General features: G+C 52.0%; 3 protein-coding genes across 3 annotated transcripts; 1 reads left to right on the forward strand and 2 right to left on the reverse strand.

The window, feature by feature from the left end:
• Positions 1-520: 520 nt before the first annotated feature.
• FDXACB1 (ferredoxin-fold anticodon binding domain containing 1) lies at positions 521-4651 on the reverse strand. Its single transcript, XM_033081707.1, has 5 exons — positions 4450-4651; positions 3354-3510; positions 3031-3234; positions 2303-2461; positions 521-1966 (listed from the first exon to the last, which is right to left on the reverse strand). The coding sequence occupies exons 1-5, from the start codon at positions 4619-4621 to the stop codon at positions 817-819; spliced, it is 1842 nt and encodes a 613-aa protein (XP_032937598.1). The 5' UTR covers positions 4622-4651; the 3' UTR covers positions 521-816.
• Positions 4652-8194: 3543 nt separating this feature from the next.
• On the reverse strand, positions 8195-11416 carry CRYAB (crystallin alpha B). Its single transcript, XM_033081895.2, has 3 exons — positions 11007-11416; positions 9935-10057; positions 8195-8540 (listed from the first exon to the last, which is right to left on the reverse strand). The coding sequence occupies exons 1-3, from the start codon at positions 11202-11204 to the stop codon at positions 8337-8339; spliced, it is 525 nt and encodes a 174-aa protein (XP_032937786.1). The 5' UTR covers positions 11205-11416; the 3' UTR covers positions 8195-8336.
• A 1495-nt stretch (positions 11417-12911) lies between these two features.
• On the forward strand, positions 12912-15232 carry HSPB2 (heat shock protein family B (small) member 2). The gene is made up of 2 exons (XM_033081734.2): positions 12912-13186; positions 14356-15232. The coding sequence occupies exons 1-2, from the start codon at positions 13093-13095 to the stop codon at positions 14805-14807; spliced, it is 546 nt and encodes a 181-aa protein (XP_032937625.1). The 5' UTR covers positions 12912-13092; the 3' UTR covers positions 14808-15232.
• Positions 15233-17934: the final 2702 nt, after the last annotated feature.

Below are 17934 nucleotides of genomic sequence, written 5' to 3' on the forward strand. Positions count from 1 at the left end.
GAAAGGGACACGGAAAGGGACAGGGACAGATGGGGACAGAGGGACAGGGACCGACAGAGGGACAGGGACAGGGACAGACAGAGGGACAGGGACAGGGACAGGGACAGACAGAGGGACAGGCACCAGATGATGATGTATTTCCATCACCCACCTGGTCCCTGCCCCGTATACTCGGCTCCATCACTGTCACCCGTGTCCATCACTGTCACCCGTGTCCATCATTCACCCGTGTCCATCACCCACCCATGTCCATCATTCATCAGTGCTGGGCAGGAAAGTGAAGAACGGAGAATGCAACGACAGAGAATGTTCTTTATTTGGTACCCCCTGTGCTCAGGAGATGGGAAAGGACAGCAGGGGAAGGACTGGAGCGTGTGCCAGGAAGGGAACAGAGCTGGGAAGGGGCTGAGGGAGCTGGGAGGGGGCTCAGCCTGGAGAAAAGGGGATCAGGGGGGACCTTGTGGCTCTGCACAACTCCTGACAGGAGGGGACAGCCAGGGGGATTTGAGATTTCCCCCAGGGAACAGGGACAGGAGGAGAGGGAACAGCTCAGGCTGGGCAGGGGAGGGCAGGGTGGGCACAGCAGGAATTAGGAATTAGTAAAGAGATCCAATCCACCCTCACAGCACCCTAGAAAAGAAAGGCTGCACTTCACAGAACGAGCTTTCATTACACACACACATGAACAGAACTCCCACACTGAAACTCCTGCAGGTGCTCAGAGTTCACCCTGCCCTTGTGACAGTGTCAGGTCCAACCACGTGCAGGTGACATTTCCCAGGTCACAAAGTGGCCCCTGCAGCCCCTGCAGATGTTCTACCTCAGGGTCACACCCAGCTGCTGCTGCATTTCCTGCCGCAGGCGCAGCTGCATCTCCGCAGCCTCCCGGCAGCCCAAGGCCCTGTCGCAGCACTGGAAGGTCACCCTGTAGCACAGGCTCCTCCGTCCTGTCCCTGGCTGCTGGAAATCGTCCCTCAGCTGGATGGAAACGATCATTTCAGCTGACACCCTCCTGGCAAGGCTGTGAAAAGCCACTTCATCGAACTGCTCCCCGCCAGGAAGCCAGAAGCTGACATCGTGCACGTAGGAGGGTGGATAGAGGGAAAAACTCTTGAAAAGTCTCAACTCTCCCTCAGCAAACTGCCTGAGGAAGCGCCTGTCCGAGGTCCAGAGCATCCTCCAGTCGGATATTCCACACAGCAGCATGGCCAGGAGGTCCAGGTTCAGAGAGACTGACACAACAACCAGCTCACGGCTTTTTAATTCATCAGGAGCCGTCCTGACAACCCCCACACAGGATTCTGAGGGCTCTGCCTCTGTCCTCACGCAGAGGAAATGCTGAATTTCACCAAGCTGCCGTTCAAAAGCAGCAAAGTCATTGAGCTCAGCCCCCAGCCTTGTTGCTTCCTGCAGGCTGATGCTGGGTTTGACGCCCTGGTGAAGAGAATTCGTGGTGGTTTGAATGCTGTCCACCAACATCTGGATGCAGCTGCTCTCTGTGCCCCTGCTAACTGCCAGCACAACGAGCATCTCATGGAAAACAGGCATGGAGTGGGGACTGATCCGACATTTCCTGAAAACTGGCCCAGAAAGAACCTGCACTGTCCCTGGGGGAAAATCTCTTTTTTTTATTATTGCCCGAGCATGAGGCAGGAGGGATGGCCTAAGATAAAACTGCTTTGGAACTGGGGATCCTTCTTGTACATTCTTATCGGTGTCCTGGCCAAAATGGGAAAACAAAACTGTGTTTTCCAGTTCCTGAGAGATTTCCTCAGTGCTTGGAGCCTCCCCTGGGCTCAGAGAGACCCAGAAGAGGTTGGAGTGGCAAACACCCTGGGGGTGACCTTGGTGCAGCAGAGGAAGGCAGGAGCTGATGTTGTGCAGTGGAAAAGCTTGGCTGAGCTCTGCACTGAGCTTCTCCTTTATTGTCCTTACTGGATGACGTGAATTCGCTTCGAGGAAACCCCTGTGAAAAAATAAAAGTGCAAATTATAGTGCAAATTATAGTGCAAATTACAGCCACCATCTGTGATTTCCTTCCTGTGGCCATAACTGCAGCAATTTACCCAAAACATTCTTAAGCCAGGAACTACCTGACCATGCCAAGTCTTTCACCAAAGGTTTTGCACATTTTCAGGGCAGTGGTATTTTTTTGCAGGTTAGAATCAGGAATTAATTGTAATTTCCTGGTAAAAAAGCATTTCCCAGTCACCACATCCATTTATCTGACCCCACTGCTGTTCATTCCCACTGAGAGCAGGAGAGCTGCTACTGCCAAAGAGAAACTAATTCTAAAACTCACCTGTTAATTTTATCCACGAGGACTTGTGGCACTTGAAAAGAAACATTTTGGCTTCCCAGTTGTGTCCTGCAGCTCAGGGGTGTGGAACACAGGGGGGCTGTGCTCCGTGTGAAAACGTGGTTCAAAGCACCCTCTACACAGAAGGATTTATCCTGACTCCTGAAAATACACAAAAACAGAGCAAAATCACTGATAATTTCTGATTTTTAATGTGCCCCAAGTAGGCAGGAGCAGATCATGGCCTGTCTTTAGTCTTCTGTCTTTAGGCTGAGATGATATTTGTTCTGAAACAGACGCTTTTGACCTTTAAAATCCTCAGATACTCTTATTTTTAGAGGGTGCTTTGGCAGGAAGCTTGCATTTTAAGCTTGGTTATTCTGCTTCGAGATGAGCAAGAACCGCACCTATTTTCATGAAAATTAAAAGGAAAACTAAAAGAATTAAAAGGAGAATTAAAAGGAAAACTAAAAGGTGAATTAAAAGGAAAACTAAAAGGAAAATTAAAAGGAAAATTAAAAGGAGAATTAAAAGGAAAATTAAAAGGAGAATTAAAAGGAGAATTTAAAGGAGAATTAAAAGGATAATTAAAAGGAGAATTAAAAGGAGAATTAAAAGGAAAATTAAAAGGAGTTCCTCTCCAGCTAACAAGACAATAAAAGAATATTCCAGCTCTGGGGTGTTTTAAGAGCACGACCATCAGAATTTCAGTTTTGCCATATGATGGTTACCTGTAACCTGTGCACGTGTACCCCTCGATAGTCTCTGCTTTGAAAGGTTGAACATCGCTGAGGATGAAGCCAGCTGCTGCAGCCACAGCTACGATTTGCCAGCTGTTGTGCCACTCCCTCCTGGGCTGGTCCGCAGGAGTCCCCCCCTGCCCATTGCACAGGGCCACGTGGATTTCCCCCTCCTGTGCCAGCACTTCTGTGCAGCTGGAAGGGAAGGCAGGCAGCCAGAAAATCCCTGTTAGCACAGCCCCAGATCTCCCGGAATAAACACCTGGAAAGCTGTGCTTTATAATAATTAACTCAGAATTATTGCTGTTACTCACCTATGGAAAAAGCCAGCAAGGAGCTGCCTGTTCTTCCTCACCCCGGCCTTCCTCCCACAGTGAGGGAAGTTGAAATAAATGCGATGGAATTCCCGTTCTCCCGGTAAGAAGTGCTCCTTCAGCCTGGTGCAGTCCACCGAGAACACAACCTCGGCTCCTGCAACAGCAAAGCAGAGCAGGGCTCTGATGGATGTCGGGGAGGAAAGATTTAAAAAAAGGTGGGAATGCAAACCCTCCAGGGCATTTTTAAGTAGCTGAGAGCTCGAGCATTTGGAACCAGGAAGTACTGTGGCATTCTCTTTGCCCTTTGCTCTCTTTCACGGCAGCAGGAACTTCTGAGAACAGTTGAAAGCAGCAGTTTCGGTGCTATTTCCGTATTCTTTCACCCTGATCAGATCTTAGAGCATTTAAAGCTTTAAAATGTAAATATTTAAATTTTGGAACGGAATAGAATAGAATAGAATAGAATAGAATAGAATAGAATAGAATAGAATAGAATAGAATAGAATAGAATAGAATAGAATAGAATAGGAGAAGAGAAGAGAAGAGAAGAGAAGAGAAGAGAAGAGAATAGGAGAAGAGAAGAGAAGAGAAGAGAAGAGAAGAGAAGAGAAGAGAAGAGAAGAGAAGAGAAGAGAAGAGAAGAGAAGAGAAGAGAAGAGAAGAGAAGAGAAGAGAAGCAGAATATAATAGGGTAAAATGAAATAAAATGAAATAAAATAAAATAAAATAAAATAAAATAAAATAAAATAAAATAAAATAAAATAAAATTTAAAGGTTTAAAGCATTTCATTTATCCATCTGGGCCATCCCCTGAGACAACTGGAACGATGGGAAGCTCCAAAGGGACACAGAAAGGGGGCAACGATGCCGCTTTGAGTGACACCAGGGTGACAGCGATGCCACTCCGGGTGACACCAGGGTGTCAGCGATGCCAGGAGGGTGTCAGGGATGCACTCTAGACGCCACCAGGGTGACAGGGATGCCAAGAAGGTGACAGGGATGCCAGGAAGGTGCCAGGGATGCCAGGAAGGCGCCAGCAAAGGCTCGGCAGCAGCTCCGTGCCCGTCGCAGCCCGTCCCCGGTGCGCACCCACCGCTGTCCCGCAGCCGGCGGATGCTCCGCGCCGCTCCCCCTCTCCCGGCCGCCTCCTCCTCGCTCTCGTAGCAAGTGGCCACCACGTGCGTGCCCTGAGTCCCGCACAGCGCCGCGGAGAAGGAGAAGTTGCCCTCTCCGAGCAGCAGCACGCGGCGCAGCGGCGGCTCCATGGCGGGTCCGTGACGAGCGGCTCGGGCAGCGCCGCTGCCGGCGGGGCCCGGCGGGCATCCCGGGCTGCTGGGCAGGGGAGGGGGGAAGGATCACGGACAGGATCACGGAAAGGATCACGGAAAGGATCCGGGAAAGGATCAAAGGATCACGGACAGGATCCCGGAAAGGATCCCCGAAAGGATCCCGGAAAGGATGCGCGGCGGCATCCCCGGAGCGATGCGGGAGCGGGGATTGGGGGATTTAGATTCGGGGATTTGGGGATTCAGATTTGGGGATTTGGGGATTCAGATTTGGGGATTTGGGGATTCAGATTTGGGGATTCGGGAATTTGGGGATTCGGGGATTCAGATTCGGGGATTCAGATTCGGAGATTCGGGGATTCGGGGAGTCAGGGAATTGGGGATTCGGAAATTCAGGGATTTGGGGATTTAGATTCGGGGATTCAGGGAACTGGGGATTCAGGGATTCCGGGAGTTCTCCTCCCGGCCGCCATGCAACAGGAAATGGGTGTTGCGTTTACAAAAAAAAAAAAAAAAAAAAAAAAAAAAAAAAAAAAAAAAAAAAAAAGGCGGTACATTCGCACATTCACAGCATCACAGAATGGTTCGGGTTAGAAGGGATTTTAGAGGGATTTTAAAGCTGCAGGGACACATTTCCCCCTTTCCCCACCTTTCACCTGACCCCAGGTTGCTCCAAGCCCCATCCTCAAACCCTTCCAGCCACTTCCCAGCTTCTCTGGGCAGCCTCACCATCCTCAGGGGTAACATTTCTGATTAACATCCCATCTCTCGCTGCTCTCTGGCGGGTTTGAGCCATTCCCCTCGCCCTGCCACTCCAGGCCTTTGTGAATAATCTCCCTCTTTCCTGGGGGCTCCCATCACGTACTGCAAGGCCACCCTGAAATCTCCTCTCCAGGCTCAACACCCCAATTCTCTCAGCCTTTCCTCATAGCAGAGGAGTTTCAATTTGGTTATTTGATCCTCTGAGCTCATCTTTACCTGTACCTGTACCTGCAATTCTTGTTCTTTGACAAGATTTGTGCTGCCTGAATTCCCAAAGGGGAGAAGCAGAGACAGAAAGGGAAGAAAAGGAAAAGAGAAGCAGGGGAAAGGTGCTGGAAGCATCATTTGGTGTCAGATAATTGCAGACATAATCAAGGTGTAATAAGAAGGTCCCTAATTCCTCAACAGGGTGATACAAGGTAAATTAATTACCCTGCCTCACATAAATGTATGGTGCCTTTGAGAAGGAAGGAAATTATGGTCTGTAATATCTCCAGCAGCCAGACTGGGGTGTCACCTGCTGCATCTGCCCCCACAGGGCAGGGACAGCGTGTTTCACACAGATAATAACAGAGAAAAGTTTGAAATGGGCAAAGCTGAGCTCCCACACACACCCACTGCCACAATTTGTGAGCTCTGTGCCAGGCATTGGGTCCCTGTGGCCTTGAGAGAATCATTTTGTGTATTTTAAATGATGGCTAAATGGTCTGCAGAGGTGTTGGGTACTGAGGAAATAGTTACCACACAACCTTCCCATTCCAATAATTACAAAAAAACCCTCCAAACTTATATTTAGCCATGCTAAATATGACTTTATTTTTCAGCACACTCACTGCTTTGAAAACAAGCTGCTTCAGATTACAGGGAAACATCAGAGAGTGAATTTTCCATGTGCAGGACTGGGGTGATCTGTTGGATGTGAGGAGCTCCTTGATGATGTTTGTGCCTGGAGATGACAGAGGTGTTTTGTGTCATTCTCCCCTGCTGGGCTGTGCTCCTGTGCCTCCCCAGAACAGGTATTTCAGGTCACACAGGGAGTAGTTTTGCATTTCAAGTATTCTTGTCTGGCTGACCTCATCCAGTCTATCCCCAGAGAGCTTTCACTCAAAATTCCCATTTCTGGTGCTGATTGGAGCCTGACAAAACCCCTGTGCTGTAAAAAAGATTTCCCTCAGTTGCACTTTCTGGCTAAATTCTTACTATTTTACATTTGTTTCCTTTCAATGGTGATTCCTTTAGGATTTGAACAAAAGCCTCATTGATTTCCAGAGCTGGAACCTCCTTTGTGCAGCCCTACTCAGTCCTGCTGCACCCCAAACCTCCAGGTGGAGAAGGAACAAGAAGGATTCAGGAAAAGCAGAGGATTGCAAAGGATTCAGAAACCCTCAGGAACCAGAGCTGCAGGGATTTCCTTCCAGCACCAAGGCTGGTCACACATGAAAGCCACGTGGAAAATGTTCTTCCTGCTTTTTAATCTGTGCTGTTTGTAACCTCTGTGTGTGTCTGGGGTTTGTTCCTGTGTGCAGAGGTGGCTGTTCCTGGCCAGACAAGCCCAATTATCACCTTAGCTGGGAGAGCTAATTAGAACCAGCTAATAGGAAACGTTGGAAATGAGGGAGGATTTGGGGTTTTTGACTGTGACCCCACATCACAGAGTGCTCCTTTTATTTTTGTCACCTACAGCCACAGAAGGGTGTCCTCCCTGCTCAGCTGGGTGTGCTGTGCTCCCTGATAGAACTTTTGTCTTAGCAGGAATAAGGAACACAGAAAATGGGCCAGGTCATGACTCTGATGATCTGTGTGACAGGTCTGCCCTTTTTGAAGATGAATTTTAGAAATTCAGTTCCAGCTATCCAGACTTCTCTTTCCACCCCTTTGAAGAGAGGTGCTAAGCAGATGAAGATGCCCGTAAAGGACTTTAGTAGTGGTTTGTATCGCTCAGCAATGCTGGCATAAATCAGATTATTGCTGTAGACATCTGCTCCTGCTCAGTGTTTGAAGGGCACCAAGAGCAGAGTTTCAAAGGGATGAGATTTGCATCACCAGAGCAGGATGTTTTCCTTCTCTCTGGGTAGATCTGTGTTTACTGCAGCCCTGCAGTTTTCACCTGAAGCTGCTCTGAACTGGCTGCAGCCCCTGGATATTTCCCCATTACATGAATCATTTGGGAGATTTAAGATACCCTTGTCTCCCAGCCAGCTGGTATCAGATACCCACAGTTCAGATGGGTTTCAATTGTCATGGGGCTGTTTTACCAGTTTGATCTCCACGGGAGAAACTTGTGAAACACTCTGAAATCCTCTGGCAGCGTGGAGGGGAGAGAGAACACACGGTGTGATGAGCAGAGTGATGAACACCCAGCTAAGCTGTCCTGGTGATGTTCACCTTCACATTTATCCACCTTCCTCACCCCAACCCCAAAACAAACCAATCCATGTGATGAGCAGAGTGATGAGCACCCAGCTAAGCTGTCCTGGTGATGTTCCCCTTCACCTTTTATCCACATTCCTCACCCCAACCCCAAAACAAACCAATCCATGTGATGAGCAGAGTGCTTCTGAACAAACCCCAAAACGAACCAATCCATGTGATGAGCAGAGTGATGAGCACCCAGCTAAGCTGTCCTGGTGATGTTCACCTTCACCTTTTATCCACATTCCTCACCCCAACCCCAAACCAATCCATGTGATGAGCAGAGTGATGAACACCCAGCTAAGCTGTCCTGGTGATGTTCACCTTCACTTTTTATCCACATTCCTCACCCCAACCCCAAAACAAACCAATCCAAACTGCTTCTCCATGGTTTTATTCGTTAGTAAACTTACTCAGCATAAATAATAAGAGCAGCCACTCGGTACAACCGGGCACCTGGTGGAGGAAAGAGCTGTGGAATGGCCCTGCAGGGGTGGCTTTGGGGACAGCAGGGCAGCCCCTATTTCCTCTGGGCTCCTGCGATGGCCGGTTTGTCCTCGCGGGTGATGGGGATGCTGCGCTCGGGGACGTCGCTCTGCTTGCGGGGAGCGCTGACGGTCAGCACCCCGTCCAGAGACAGCGACGATGTGATGGTCAGCGGGTCCACATCGTCGGGGATGCGGTACTTCCTGCTGAACTCCCTGGCGATGAAGCCGTGCTCGTCCTGATGGAAAAAGGAGGGGAGAGGAGAGGGGGTTGGTTGAGGATGCGCCTGAATGCGGGGGGTTTAGGGGTGGGGATGGGGAGGTGGAGAAAAGGAAAGTTTTCCAAAGAGGTGAAAAAAGAAAAGTTTTTCAAGGAGGTGGAAAATAGGGAAGTTTTCCTCAGAGGTGAAAAAAGTGAAGTTTTTCAAGGAGGTGGAAAAAAGGAAAATTTTCCAAGGAGGTGGAATAAAGAAAAGTTTTTCAAGGAGGTGGAAAAAAGGAAAGTTTTCTGGGAAGGTGAAATAAAGCAAAGTTTTTCAAGAAGGTGGAAAAAAAGGAAAGTTTTCCAGGGAGGTGGAAAAAAGGAAAGTTTTCCAGGGAGGTGGAAAAAAGGAAAATTTTATGTGGAGGTGGAAAAAAGGGAAGTTTTCCAAGGAGGTGGAAAAAAAGGAAAATTTTCCGAGAAGATGGAATAAAGCAAAGTTTTCTGGGGAGGTGAAAAAAAAGGGAAGTTTTACAGGCAGGTGGAATAAAGGAAAATTTTCCGAGGAGATGGAAAAAAAGGGAAGTTTTCCAAGGAGGTGGGAAAAAGCAAAGTTTTCCGGGGAGGTGGAAAAAAGGGAAGTTTTCCAGGAAGGTGGAATAAAGGAAAGTTTTCCAGGGAGTTAAAAGGGTTTTGAAGAGCCAGGGCTGCAGGTACACAGAGTTTACAGGGGAAGGTTTTTTTTTGTGCCCACTGCCCATGCCAGGCAGCCCTGGGCTCTGTGCTGGGGTTCCTGAGGTGCCAATCCCGAGCACACCTGCCCTGGACACCCTCAGTGCCTGATCTTGATGAGCTGCTTAACCAAGAAGAATTCCAGAAATTGTGTGGGGATTGCAGACCCCCACCAGCACTGGGTTTCCAGGAGCTCCTAGGGGTGGCAATTCCAGGGACACAGGGGATGGGGACTGGACAATGCTGGCACATCCAGCCCTGGACATGGCTTGGCATTCCTGGTGTCCAGAACCAGCAGGGACAGGGATGAATGGCAGCAGAACACAACTTTTAAGGGCTGGAAGGGGATAGCTGGGCCTAGGAAAGGTAACACACAGGGCAATGCACTGATTCATTATGTGGCTGGATAATTACAGTCCATTTTTAGCTCGTTGGGTGCCTCCCTGCATTCCTGGCCTGCTCCCAGGAAGAGGGGAAGCCCCAAAATGCCCATTTCACAGACGATTTTCCAGTTCACTTCACAGTTCATGCAACATCAGCAATAAACCTCCACCCTCCTGCTGCCCTGTCTGGGACCAGCAGGATTGCACAGAACACCTTGACAGAAAAAAATCACAAATATTTGGGATGAGCACAGCATTGCTTTGCAGGCACCAGGGGTGAGGGAGCTCCCAGTGGTGAGGTTAAAGCAGGGGGTACCTGGCGCTCCTCGTGCTTCCCGTGGATCTCAATCATGTCCCCGAGCACCTTCACCTTCAGCTCCTCAGGGGAGAAATGCTTCACATCCAGGTTCACATAAAATTTGTCTTTATCCAGTCGCATCTGCAAGAACCAGGAGGTGGCTTCAGAAAAGAGCAAAACCAGGAGGTGGCTTCACAAAAGAGCAGGTGAGGGTTTCAGCTTAAAAAAGAATGCAGCAGGTCAAGACTCAACAGGTCTCTGCACACACACACTGACCTTTGTTTTGGGATCTGCTCTGAGTGGTTTTGTCCCTTGTGTCACTACAGGACCTGAGATTCCCCACCTGAATTGGTTAAAACTGACTCTTCATTTAAAACTGGTTCTTTATTGTGGTTAATAATAATAATATATATGGCTACTAATGATTCTTCACTGGGCAGCCAGAGCCAGGTCACTAAATCAAGAGGAACTTCATGCAAGGATTAAAGTAATACTTTCACTCCTGCTTGGAATAGCTCCTCAAGCTCCTTGTAAATAAGATTGTTGATTGCAGGGCAGGCAAAAGGCTCTTGGCTCAGCCCCTGCTCTATGATCCTCTGGGTCCTGGGTTGTATTAAAATGGTGCTTTTTGGCAGTGATTGTTTCAAATAGGCCCCTTTTCCCTGAGCAGCCATGGGCTCCTGCACTGCCTGACATGAGGATCCCACTGCCCCCTTTGCTTCTCAGGTGGGAGTGGGGTTGAAAGCTTGATGCAGCAGACTGGGAAATTAGGGAAATGAAGGAAATTAGGGAAATTAGGGAAATTAGGGAAATTAGGCTTCCTCCTTTCCTCTGCCAGCTCCTGGGATGATCTGCCATGCACACAGAGCTGGCTTTGCCTCTGTTCCCATCACTATGGCCAGACTGGCTCCATCCCAAACAACGCAGAGCCACAAACACACCACCCTTTTCCCCAGGCTTTTTCCAAAAAACAAACCAACCCAAAACCAACACCTACGAGCACCTTCCCAGCTCTGAGCTCTCCTGGGCGTGCAGAGCCCTCAGGCTGTGCCCCCAGCAGGCAGCAAGAGCCCCAAGCAGCAGGGATTACCTCCGAGAGTCCTGTCTCTAGCCAACTGGGCATCCGCAGGATGGGGGATCTCATCAGGAAGGGGCTGAAGCTGGGGGACACAGGGAGCAGCTCCGACTCCGGCAGGTGCTCCCCGAAAATCTGGTCAAAGATACGGCTCGGTGCCAACCAAGAGAAGAAAGGTCTGCGGATCAGGGGGTTGTGGATGGTGATATCCATTGGAGAGCGCTGGAGGAGCCTGGCAAACAACTGTGCTGCAGTGCCGTGCCGGGAGCGGGGACAGCTTTATACCCGTGCAGCTGGCCTGGCCTTCCACCCCCCCGAGGCCTCTTGAACAGTGGTGTCAGGGATTTTATTGTCCCACTCCTGGGCTGGGCCCTTCGGCGGTGCCCAGTAGCTGTCTGAGGGATTTGAGCGCGCTGCTGAGGAGGAGGGGGAAGGGGAGAGGAAGGAGAGGAGCCCAATGGGGCAGCAAGAAGGCAGAGCGGCCCTGTGCCCGCCCCGCTGCCCACGTGCTGTTTGTCCCCAGCGCCTTGGCCGTGGTGCCAGCTGCTCTGGATGCCAGCGGGATCAATGCAGCTCCTATCTTTGGCTCACGGGCACCAGCACAAGGGGCTGTTGTTCCTGCTGCTGGCCCAGCTCCCGCATGCAGGGCTGGGCCTGTGCTGGCAGCAAAGGGAGCCCCAAAATCTGGGTAGGGGAGGTACCAGGGATGGGCCTGGCGCTGCAGCTCTGCAGCCCAGAGAGCCCTGCTGCCCTCACAGTGGGTGTGGGTGAAGGATGGATCTCTCCACCAACACCTCTTGTCTTTTGCCCACTGCAGAGCACGTTTTTCTGGAGGGAAGACCCCCATGCTGTGACCCCAGAGAGAACCTGGGCACGGTCACAGTGCTGCAGTGCACCCAGGGGTGCAGAACCATCTCTGTCTGCCTCTGCCCCATCACTAACCTGCTTTCCTGCAGCTCTCCTCCTAATAATTCACATATTTATTGCAATTCCTGCCTCACCCATGAACCCAAGTCACAGGAATGGGTTCAGCTTTGCAACTGTTGAAGGGCAAGAGCTTCCCTGCCTGTGAGAGCTCGCAATTCAAACTCAATTTCTGGCTCAGAGGCACTGCCAGCTCTGCCAACCCTTTGCAAAAGGCTCTGAGCCTCTTCCTCTCGGCTTGCCTGCAAGAATAGGGAGCAGGATTTGCTCTGTGCAGCAGCCCAGGCCATAAATACCCTCTCCAAGTCCCCATGACATCAACAGCACCGCACCTGCTGTCCTGCACTGCAGGGCTCCAGGAAATCTCTGGTTTCAGGGTGTGCAGAGCTCAGCTGGGCACTCCTCCCCTGCTGCAGCAGCAGCAGCCCCCCAGCCCCGCTCAGTAAAACTGGATTTAGGCCAGTTCAGAGCCTGGGGGATGGCTGGCACCAGCATTTATCCATGGAGTTGTGCCAGAGTTCTGGCCAGGGGAAGAGCCTGGGCAGCCTGCAGGGCTCAGGATGGTGAGGTGACAGTGGTGACACCTGGATCCCTGCTGGACTCCATGCAGCCATTCCCACTGCAGGAACAGGAGCCTTGGCTCAGCTCCTCACAGGGGAACAGGAGGGGTGTGAGCCCCAAGCCCACAGTGGGGCAGTGGCTTCAAGACCAACCACCCACAGGGGCTCAGAGCCACCAACTCCAGTGTCCCTGAGCCTCTTCCTTTGGAGCAGCAGAGCCTGGGGCACATCCTGCACCCCTGAACCCTGTGCTCGGCTGCCCACCCTCCTCCTGCACCCCCTGCTCCAGAAGGGACCCCCAGAGGGCAGGGGGATGTGCAGGGTGTCCCTGAGGTGTCTGTCTGTGGGTGCAGGGTGTCCCTGAGGTGTCTGTCTGTGGGTGCAGTCCCTCCCTGCTGGAATGCAGCAGAAGTTTCCCTGGCCATGCTGGCCCGCCGTCCCGGGGCTATTTTGGTCCATCTTTTTTATCACACACTCCTCCCTTTGGAATCCACCCAGCTGAAGCCTTGCAGCCTTCACTCGGAGAGGCAGCGAGGGCTGGGAAGGAAGGAGGGAAGGAGGGAAGAAGGGAAGGAAGGAGGGAAGGAAGAAGGGAAGGTGCCCATCCTGGACACGCCATGGATACCCGCACCGTGCCCCACGCCTACCCCATGAGCTCCGAGTACGAGTTTGCCAACCCCAGCAAGATCTACGACCAGAACTTTGGAGAAGGTAAGGAAGGAGGTGGGATCCCCCCCTCTTTGCACCTCTCTCCCCTCTGCTGCAGGAGGGATGGTGTAATTCCCTCTGGAGAGCTTGAGCTCCAGAGGAGTGAGCTGGAGCTGAGGAATTTTGAGTGAAGGAACCGATATGAAATCGGGGTGAAGAGCCAGGGGAAAATCAGGGAATAGCCAGGGAATATCCAGGGAATACCAGGGAATATCTAGGGAATATTCAGGGCATAGCCAGGGAATAAGCAGGGAATAGCCAGGGAACAGCCAGGGGATAACAAGGGCATAACCAGGGGATAGCCATGGAATAGCCAGGGGATAACTAGGAAATAGCCAGGGAATAACCATGGAACAGCCATGGAATAGCCATGGAACAGCCAGGGAATAGCCAGGGATGGAATAGCCAGGGGATAGCCAGGGAATAGCCAGGGAATAGCCATGGAGCAGCCAGGGAATAGCCAGGGAATAAGCAGGGAATAGCCATGGAACAGCCAGGGAATAGCCAGGGTCTCTCTCTTCATGTCCACTTCCCCATCCATGCCCACTGCTGCCTGTCCCGTCCCTCCCTCATGCCAGCCATGCTCTGGCATTCATGCACATGCTGTGAAAACATGGAGCAAAAGCTCAGGGGAGGGGGGGGAAGCTTTTCCAGCCGGGGGGATGTGGAGAAAAGCTGAGCTGGGGCGTTCAGCACAAAGCTGGGCAGAGGGGAAGGAATGTGGGCAGCAGCAGAACCATTCAACACCAGCACAACAGCGTGAAAAGGCAAAAAGCTCCAAGGAAAGCCCTCTGGACAATGGCACACAAAAGGCCTTTAGTTCTTCAGGGCGGTTTCTTCTCCATCAGCAGTTTCCATGCCCATCCCTGGCCGTGGGCTCTGCTCTGCACAGCTCCCAGTGCACCCACCAGGCCCTCCCTGTGCTCCCAACATGTCAAGCTGGATGCCAGCCCCGGGCTTGCTGGCACTCAGGGCAGCCCAGTGGCACTCAGTGGCTGGCAGGGATGTGGCTCTGGGTGTGTTTTAGGGGCACAAAGGTGGGAACTGCAGCAAACTCCACCCCTGCTGCGGTGATGTGGCACAGCCAAGGTGTTCTCCAGGTCCCAAACTCCTCCTGCCTGCTGCTCCAACCCCATTCCCTGCACACTCCTCTCACTGAATCTCCTTCCCAGGTGTGTCCCCATCGGAGATTTTAGCCCCTGCCCTGTACCACGGCTACTACATCCGACCCAGGATCAACAAGCAGCTGGAGAGGGGCACCTCGGAGATCTGCCTGAACGAGCACAAGTTCCAGGTGTTCCTGGACGTCTGCCAGTTCCTGCCCGACGAGCTCCGCGTGCGCACCGTGGACAACCTGCTGGAGGTGGTGGGGCAGCACCCGCAGAAGGCTGACCGCCACGGCTTCATCTCCAGGGAGTTCACCAGGACCTACATCCTGCCCCTGGACGTGGATCCCTTGCTGGTCAGGGCCACCCTGTCCCACGATGGCATCCTGAGCATCGTGGCTCCCCGGACAGGCAAGGAGGTGAAGGCCAGAGTCAACGAGGTGAAGATAACGCAGCAGGAGCAGCCAGTGGGGGAAGAAGAACGGGCTGAGGAAGGAAAAGAGAAGGAGAAATCCTAAAGGACGCAGATGTGGGAAGGTGGGGGGGGACAGGGATGGGGAATCTGCAATGCCAGACCCTTATTTCTCACCATCAGTGTTCAGCAGGGCCCTGAGCAGCCAAAGTTCTGCTTCTCAAGGGTGATGACTGGGGGGAAAAAGGGATTTGGAAGTGGAAAAAAGAGTGGGACTGAAGTGTGAGTGTGAGTGACTGCAATGCAAGTTTTCTCCTAGGTCAGGTCAGCCCAGGGTCACTCCTGCCCTTCCCTGTGAGGCTGTGTCTCACTGGACTGTGCTCTAGCCCAGAGGGGCACTGGGAAGAGAGAAAAGGGGATCCCAGTGCCTGGCTTCTGAGCTGGACGCTGAGTTTCGTGGCTGTTGGTCTGTAAAAGTGTCTGCAGCAAGCAGGAGGAGAGAGGAATAAATCTGCCTCTGCTCTTCTCTTGTTTGCCTTGGATTTGTGTTGCTCCTGTGCAGCAGGAAGGATGGACAGTGCCCAGCTGGGACCCTGGGGACATGGAGGGGCCGTGGCCACCTCTGTGCCTCACCCCCCCGGCCCAGCTGCTGTTTTAGGGAGCCCAGAGTGAAGTGACCTCAAGGACAAAAAGGTGAGGAGTGATGAGCCCTTGGAAAAGTCCCTGAGCATCTCCAGAGCTTGGAATGAGCCCAGGTTAATGGGGCACAAATTAATGCCCAGCCACAGCCTGTGCCTGCTCAGCCCTTCACACACAGACCTCTGTGAGGGGCCTGAACCCCAAAATGCTGCAGGGAAAGGCTCTGCTCAGCCCCCACTCCCTGTCTGTGAGGGCAGGCAGGGGCTGGGTTTGGCCCCTTTGTGCAGACCCTGTGATGCTACGTGAGCAATGTCCCCGTGTCTGGGATCGTGTGTGCTGCTGGCAGCTGCTGCCCCAGGGCTCAGCAGGGACAGTTGCCACCCTTGTGTCATCAGGGCCAAGCCAGCCACACAAAATGCTGCGTCAGTGGCTAAATTTGGGGGTGCCTGGCATGCCTGGGTGCACAGGGGAGGCTCCAAAATCCTCGGGGATGTGACTTCCCCCTCTCCCTGTGGCTCTGCCTCCATCCTGCTCTGGGGACAGGAGTGCTCTGCTCAGGAGCTGCCCAGCACATCCCAACAACAGACACCAGGCTGGTTTTTGTGCCCAGCACATCCCAACTACAGACACCAGGCTGGTTTTTGTGCCCAGCACATCCCAACAACAGACACCAGGCTGATTTCTGTGCCCAGCACATCCCAACAACAGACACCAGGCTGGTTTTTGTGCCCAGCACATCCCAACTACAGACACCAGGCTGGTTTTTGTACCCAGCACATCCCAAACAGACACCAGGCTGGTTTTTGTGCCCAGCACATCCCAACTACAGACACCAGGCTGGTTTTGTACCCAGCACATCCCAACTACAGACACCAGGCTGGTTTTGTACCCAGCACATCCCAACTACAGACACCAGGCTGGTTTTGTACCCAGCACATCCCAACAACAGACACCAGGCTGATTTCTGTGCCCAGCACATCCCAACAACAGACACCAGGCTGGTTTTTGTGCCCAGCACACCCCAACAACAGACACCAGGCTGGGTTTTGTGCCCAGCACATCCCAACTACAGATACCAGGCTGATTTTTGTCCCCTGCCAGGCACAGTGGGATCCAGAGCAGATCCCAGCTATTTTCAGCTCGTTCCTGCTTCCCAGGGCCCAGATATCCCAGGCTCAGGGATTTTGGCTGAGCCCTGTGCAGAGCAGGTACCCTCAGTGCCTGACCTCCTCAAACTGTGAAAATAAAAAATCACCTTTACAACAGGCATTGTCTGAGCCATTAATTATAATTCCAGGCATAATTCTGGCCTAGGCACTTCCAACCACCTGCATCCCATTCACCCAACATCCCCCAGACCCAAGATCTCAGGAGGGCAGAGCCCCAGGGGTGTGTGAGAGCTCTTAATTTCCTTCCTCCCCCCTCACCAAAGTCTTCCTCACACTCACATTTTGTGGCAGCAGCTCTAAAAGGCTTCTCTTTGTCCCTGCTGAGAAATACTGATGGTCCCTTTGCTCCCTGTGGCTGGGATGAACTTGTGTGCTTGGGGACGAGGGATGGCCAGCACGTGAGCCTGGAGCTGGCCAAGGAGGGCACACACACAGCCTGGCACACGTGCCACAGGCTGGGCCAGCAGGTGCCATCTGTCCCTGCTCAGCAGCTCCATGGAGCACTGGGGGCTGAGAACAGCACGGGGGCAGTGCTGGGGCTGCACTGGGAGAGGGGTTTTTATAGTTATTTATAGTTATTTATAATTATTTATAGTTATTTATAATTATTTATAGTTATTTATAGCTATTTGTAGTTAGTTATAATTAGTTATAGTTAGTTATGGTTAGTTATATTTTTACACATACATATTATATATATATACTAATATATTTAGTGTAATTATAGTATAATCACTGTGTAATTATAAATGATTCTGAGACAAAAGGAGTGCCCCAAACAGCACAGAGATTCAGAAAAATCTCTCTTTTTCATTTTTACAGACAGTGCCAGCTCAGTGTGTGCCTGTCCTGGTACCTGGGCACTCCTGCCATAAAAATGCCCAGAGCCAGCAGTGACCACTCCCCTCTCTGTCCCCTCACTGTCCCCTCGCTGTCCCCTCCCTGTCCCCACATCCCTGGGGGCCCTGCCTGCTCCCATCCCCGCAGACACAGCCTGGGGAGGGAATGTGCACTGGCAGCCAAGCTCTCCCCAGCCCTGCCAATGTTTTTGATGCTTTTCTGTTTCTCTGGTGGAGCTCGAAGCGGCAGCTCCAGTGTTTGTGAAAGAGGCTGATGGGAACAGGCTCCCAGACTTCTTTTTCCCCCTCCTTCCCCACAAAGCAACAAAGCCTGAGTTATCCCAGAAATCAAAACAGGCGCTGGTTCATTAAAACAACAGTGTCTGTGGCAAGCCCAGAGACACAGAGTGTGCAGCTTCCCAGACGGCTCCTGGGAGCACCTGGACCCTGCAGGACCCTGAGAACACAGCACCAGCACGGAATCCCAGCCCTCTGCACAAACCTAACCCAAAAGCTGAGGCGTTTGTGCCGCCCCAAGCTGAGGAGCAGTGTCAGAGCAGGTCGCAGTGCAGCTCAGCCAGAGCAG

Source organism: Catharus ustulatus, chromosome 28, assembly GCF_009819885.2.
Source record: "Catharus ustulatus isolate bCatUst1 chromosome 28, bCatUst1.pri.v2, whole genome shotgun sequence".
NCBI lineage: Eukaryota > Metazoa > Chordata > Aves > Passeriformes > Turdidae > Catharus > Catharus ustulatus.